This window comes from Prunus dulcis, chromosome 3 (assembly GCF_902201215.1).
Source record: "Prunus dulcis chromosome 3, ALMONDv2, whole genome shotgun sequence".
Taxonomy (NCBI): Eukaryota; Viridiplantae; Streptophyta; class Magnoliopsida; order Rosales; family Rosaceae; genus Prunus; species Prunus dulcis.
Genome location: NC_047652.1, coordinates 5356850 through 5363564, shown reverse-complemented (window position 1 = coordinate 5363564; position 6715 = coordinate 5356850). Strand labels below are relative to the sequence as shown.

At 35.0% G+C, this 6715-nt stretch overlaps 1 protein-coding gene across 1 annotated transcript; it reads right to left on the bottom strand.

Moving 5' to 3' along the window:
• Positions 1 to 141: 141 nt before the first annotated feature.
• On the bottom strand, positions 142 to 6029 carry LOC117621608 (small subunit processome component 20 homolog). Its single transcript, XM_034352179.1, has 15 exons — positions 5880 to 6029; positions 5677 to 5799; positions 5421 to 5578; positions 5259 to 5303; positions 4988 to 5066; positions 4819 to 4892; positions 3899 to 4005; positions 3300 to 3482; positions 2493 to 2696; positions 2161 to 2377; positions 1963 to 2037; positions 1531 to 1877; positions 971 to 1163; positions 621 to 873; positions 142 to 534 (listed from the first exon to the last, which is right to left on the bottom strand). Exons 1-15 carry the CDS (start codon positions 5946 to 5948, stop codon positions 142 to 144), a joined length of 2520 nt encoding a protein of 839 aa, XP_034208070.1. The 5' UTR covers positions 5949 to 6029.
• Between the last annotated feature and the right edge of the window lie 686 nt (positions 6030 to 6715).

Below are 6715 nucleotides of genomic sequence, written 5' to 3'. Positions count from 1 at the left end.
GTAGATTCTTATCAATATCACACAACCCACTTATTAGTATCAAAATAACCTTCCCGTTTTTTATCCTAGACAGAGAGAATTTCCTTAAAAAAAGGTGAAAACCAACCCAGGAAGAAGCCTAACAAAATGACCAAAGGATAATTATTCATTGTGGATTAATACAACATAACAGAAAGAATCAAGTTGTGACATACCACTTGACTTGTTGGTCAACTTAGAATTTACTTCCTCAACTTGATCAAAAGACGCTTGAAATCTCGATAGGCATTGTTCAAAATAATGAAGTAATCTCTCCCATACAAGTCCAGTATTTTGGCTAATCAGAACTGCAAGGCACTCTGATGTAGGATTCCAAAGATAACTAAACCGGTTATGGAAGATACCAATCATCCCATTCAAAACAAGGGGCAGATAAGCTTCAGCTATTCTTCCAGTGGAGAGGCCCATCTGTATTCTAGAAATCAATAGAGTAACTTTCCTACTGGTAGAAATTGAAAGCGGAGTTGACTCGATTGAGAGGAGGAGTGGAAGAACCTGATATTTGAACCAAAATCAGTATGGAATTTCGTATATAGAATATTAAATTCTAACAAGCATAACATGAAGAAATAGAAGCATACATTAAAGCCTTGGTTATCCACATGACAAGTAAGAGAAACTTCAGTTCTCAGTTTCTTCGCAACTGGCTCATCCTCTGTGCAAATATTGCAATTTAGAGTTTCATAGTGACACAATATTCTAAGAGTTGAAGCACGAATCCCTCTGTCTGAGTGGCACAAATTATCAGCAAATATGTCCAAAGCATCTATGGCTTTATCTGCTTGTAGTTCTGGATGATAAGTTCTAGACTTGGTGTCTCCTTCCATAATAGGCCTAATATTTGAAATAGGAGGAGGTTATGTGAACGCATGGTTTTATACACAATTAACTCTAAAAAGGGGGAAAATCTACATTACACGAATATTCATACCCATACACGGAATCCAAAAAATCAGCAACAGCAACCAACACTTGTGGACATGATTTGTGTCTATTTCCAAGATGCAAAAATCTGCTTGTTTCGTCAAGCTCAGATTTTTTACCACGAATAAGTTTGTAATAGGAATTTAAGGTAGCACCAATTAGGCTCTCCCAAGTGTGTTTAGGAAAACCTGCAATATTGTCTGCAAGAGTACCATATGAAAAAAAAAGTCAAGCCCGAGAAAATGGTCCAGTCATATCTGAAAACCTTCAATAAATACTACAAAAACATATTTGACTCAGCCAGTCCAACAGTTCAAAATATCATATTCATTCAGACAAAAAAAATGTGGTGAAAATAAGAAAACACTGATACATATAACAATGCAAGCATTCTAATTAACCGCCAGAATAGAGATCCTGCTACAGATTTTAAAATGTGGTGAAATCATAGGTTAATGTTGTATATATATATGTCTACAAGTTTTTCTAAACATAAAGCAACATGGCATCAAAAAATTATCAAGCAAAGAAACCATAGGTTAAATTACAAAAGATGAGGTAGTGTACCAGCTTCAATCATCAGAATTTGATCATCTGCATCCATCAAATCCATCAACAGCGAAAAATCTTCTTCGGATTCTGCTATTTGTGGAAAGCAGTTAATGACTCCCCACAGCAGGGCCAAGTCAGCTTCATGAATTAAAGTGGATGATGAATCCCCATTTACAATACCCTTTAAAACCCCAACCCAATTGCTGATAGCCCCACGCATAAAACCTTGAATCCTTGGAACTCCTTCACGTGTTCTATCTAAGAAGGTCAAGCTTTGGGTTTCCATTTGTAGTTTTTCATTGAAGGTGAGTAACAAATAAATTACATCTTCCTGTGAAGTTTCTAATAAATCATTCATGGCCCTGAAATTCAATTGAAAAAGGTTAAAAGCCTCATAATAGATAATAATACAGAAACACTCTAGTAAAAAAAAAATATCGATCTTACCTTAAAATGTTAACTGCGAAGATATCTAGTATGCAAACGTCCTTTTGTAAAAGTTGTCGAATAAAACCTAACAAGCTGTAACAGCAGGACTCAACTATGTCAAACAAACTAATCCAGAGAAAAAACAAAAAAACAAAAAAGGGGGAAAGACAGAAACAAAAAACATCAGAAGCACAAAGATTTCGTTCAAGGCAGCACCTTGAGTTCTTTAGATCAAATACAGGAGCCCATTGCAATGAACAACTAGATATGGTTGACATATCATTGTAACTGTGCAGTCCACTAAGAATACAGAGCATTAACTGCAAAACCTTATCCACAACATCAGATGAATGTTCCTCTGCCATTGTAATGCCAGAAGGCATGATAAATGTTCGCACAAGCAAACCCACAATTTCAAGCATTTGTTGGTAATCTGTCAAATGTTACAGTCGGTAGCACAAGGAAAAGACAAACACATCATTACTAAAGAAATGAATGCTTGATAGTAAAATAAATGAGTCAGCAAACAAAAACACTGTATCACTCACCAGAAACCCTTTGGCCATTCTTGACTTGAACAGTAGAAACAAGCAATGACAACAGGCAGCTTAAACGTTCAACACCTCCATTAATCATACAGTCAGTTATTTCCTGATATAAGCAATTGAACATTATGTTCAACTCCTTGGAGTCCAAGTCATCACATAATCTTTGTAATGCAGAAATTAAGACTTCAACAACAGTGTCTGAACCTGCAGCATTGAGAGAGAGAGAGAGAGAGAGAGAGAGAGTCAGAGACAAACAAAATCAATAGAACTCCCAAAAATATTACTTACTGCAATAAGATCAATCATTAATATTTCATTTAACATAACGATGCATTCTACATAAAATACAAATTAAAGAGATAACAATAAGGTCAATAGGCTGATCACCTTTGAATCCACTTAACAGTAGAGAATCCAGGAAAATCCAAAATTATCAACTACTAGAGGAGGATCATACATCTCACCACAAAATCTAATACAATTTGTGGACTCCTAAAATGCATGGTTGCAATTGTTCAACAAAATAAACAAATGAAAAGGTAAACACGAACATACATATAATTTAGAAATACTACCAATTTTCTCTTAAACCAACCAATCGTTCTTTCAAAACCTTTAAATTCTATTTGCACTTCACACTTAAGCCAAGCCAAAATCACAAACATATTCAAGTGCTCTTGGATAAGTACCGGATGAACCTTAAATGATGGTATACAATTTTCACGGATTAAATATGAATTAGTACAAGTAGTCATTTTAATACAATACAATTATATGTAAAAGCACTCAACAACTGAATAACCTTACCCTGGCTGAAGTTTTCACCAATACCAAGTATCAAGTCGTCCATCAATAAATGCAACACTTGCTCAGCTTTAGAATGGAACCTTGATGAGGCCCCTCGCATGACAAAATATAGTAAAGCACTGACTCCATATTTTCTGACAGGTATTGATTTCTGCACAACTTCAAACATGATCTTTTTGACACCTGCACCAATTCCATGAAGAGGAAAATTTATCAATTGCCATGAAAAAAAATTAATTGAACATAACACTAGTATATATGGCATGTGGCCAACAATTTATAGTTATCTGAACTAAAACTATATCTTCAGCTACAAGTGATTGGATTAAAATATTTTTAAAAGGACATAAAGAAGGTCACTCTTGCATCAGATGTAGTGCATCTCAAATTAGAAACTACACATTATTATCCATCATTGACAAAATACATGGGGAAAAAAACAAACAAGCATCTAGATGATAATTGTCGTGTAGAAATAAAAAGTTCTAAACACATTCAAAATAAGGCATGCTTCAAGGGGACTTGTATAGAAAATGTTTCCCCCTAGTCAACAAATTCAAAATGCGAAAACTGAAAAAATAAAATATGGCAAGGTATACCTTTTTTAAGCTGCTCAAAAGGTGCATTTCTCAGCAAGAATGACATCCCCTCTGCCATAAATTCTTGGATGTAATCTTTTGGATAATATCTCAAATTTACAGTAACACTACAAGATATATATATGTATCATAAGAAAAGAGAATATGAACAGAAAGAGAGTAGTACATGGATGCCCACATGCAGTGAATATTGTAAGTATGGTCGTAGCATGTAAACATAGACATTTAGAAACCACCCATCTCCTTCACTTTGTAACATGCAGTGCATATTATAGGTACGGTCATACAACCTGTAAGATCAATTTCAGAGAATGACCGAACTAAACTATTGCATGCAGAGGATGTAAACTATTGCATGCAGCGGTTCATTCACATTCCACCAAATTGAATGCAACGGTATTCACAGTTTATTTCCAAACTTATGGTGGAAATTGCAATACAATCATTAGATATTCGTATAAATTGGGCCAAAGAAAACTCAATACCAAAAGTTATCCTTAAAATAAGAAGAAAAGAAACATACTATTTAAGCCAGATTGGCTTCTTTTTTTTTTTTAATAAACCAGAAATTTGTCACAGGAATATTCTTATCATCTTTCTGAAAGTTAAAAAGGGCTTATTTTGTACAAAATCTTGTGCACGTTCTAAAGTATGAGAAACAAAATCAATAGAACTCCCAAAAATATTACTTACTGCAATAAGATCAATCATTAATATTTCATTTAACATATCGATGCATTCTACATAAAATACAAATTAAACAGATAACAATAAGTTCACTAGACTGAGCACCTTAGGATCCACTTAACAGTAGAGAATCCAGGAAAGTTAAAAAGGGCTTATTTTGTCTAAAATAAAAGCCTCCAGTTTGCTTTAACACATTGAAAATCAAAAGAATAAAAATGATACCAAGTACTTACTTTAGAACATGCACAAGCTTTTGTACAAGATATTTTTGCAAGTACATCATAATAGATGACCAAGATGTGAAGATCTGCATACAAAAACACCGCAAATTGTGAGTTAATGTAAAATTACATGTAAACCCCAATAAGAAAAATGAGGAAATAAACAAAAATAAAATTGGACCTGCTCAATGGCCTCTGGCTCCCTATCGGCACCACATTCGAGGAGAGACACTAGAGAGTCAGCAATCCTTGGCAAGAACCTGGCAGAAACCCACACAAGTGAGAAAAAAAAAATACGTGCAACTAGAGCAAAGGGTCATGATGTAATTCTTCAAGAGACTGAAAGAGCCGTCTCGAATAACCAACAGACATCATGACCAATTAAGGAAGTAAAAACAACAAACCACCAGCATCTATAAATTAAATTCATTCTAAAGGCTGAGGAAACTCACGGGATAAAGTCCTCAAGGAGATCTCTACACAGGACTGCAATTAACCTGCTCACAAACATAGATAATTTGAAAATGACAAAAAAAAGCTCCACTCAGAAATTAAAAACTCCAAAGATACAATCAGATATCTCAAAAGGGTTGGCATCAAATAAGTTACCATACCTGAGAATGGGTTCAAGCGACAACCTTGCTTTCATCTGTAATCTAGAAAGGAGTTCTGAGATTATGGTTTCCTTATGCAACAACACCAAAGGCAATGTTTGGACCAATGGCGTCATTTTCTCATAGAAAGCGATGAAATCCTCAGCCGTGTTCAATTCCTACAACAAAAATCAGCACCAACAATCACAAACAAGAAAAGAAAAAACAACAAAAGCTTAAAAATTGGAGAAAAATCTTATGAAAAATAGACACATACCCTCCATTCTACGAGGCAGTCCCGGAAAAACGTAGAGCCCGCTTGCGGCTCAGGTTTAACTTTATCAAGGCTTCGGAATACATCGACTTCAACTTCTTCAAGTCTCTGAGAGAAGCTCTTGAACTGCACATAAAAACCCACCAAATATCATCATGAAATTCTTTAAAAAGAACAAAGAGCAAGAAGCTTCAGAATCAGCTTACGACAAAACGGCGGCGTCCTGGGGATTTGTTGAGCGACTTGACGGCCTGAGCTTGTGATGGGGTTGCCATGTTGAATTGAGAAACTGCAGAAAAAGATGAAGAAGAAGGCTTTTCGTTGGTGGAGCTGTTGGAGAATGAACGATTAGGCCTAAACCCTAAACCACAGCAGCAAAGTCTCAATCACCCTCATAAACAAATATAAAAACGGAGGACCCGTGGTACATTTTACCCAATAAACAGAGTACGCGTGGTAAATTTATATAAAAAAACGATTATAAAAATTAATTATATATACATATACAACAAGTTAAAGACTTATAAATAAATTTACCAAATATAAGGGGGTGTATTTAATTGAGATTTTAATAGATTGTAAGTACATGATTTTAATGTAATAGATTTAAGTTGGATTTGTAATTATTAGTCTTGATCTCTTGGACTACAGGGGTCCAAGAGATCTGTGATCACTCACCGTTAGATGTAAATTCAACGGTTTACTCACTCTTGCACTCCTTTTAAACAACTTTTTTGAACCATTGAATTAATATCCAACGGTGAGTGACTACAATCTCTTGGACTCCTGTGGTCCAGGAGATCGGGATTGTTGTAATTATATGATTTTACTTATGATTTTAATTCACTTAGGATTTTATTTATGATTTTAATATATTGCAATTACATGATTTTACATATATTTCTATACAAGCTTGAACTCTATCACTGTAACATCTCATATCGACCAACGAAGAGGGGGTGATTTGCCTTATATGTACATGTCCGCCTCCATCTAGCACGAGGCCTTTTGGGAGCTCACTGGCTTCGAAGTCATGTGAACT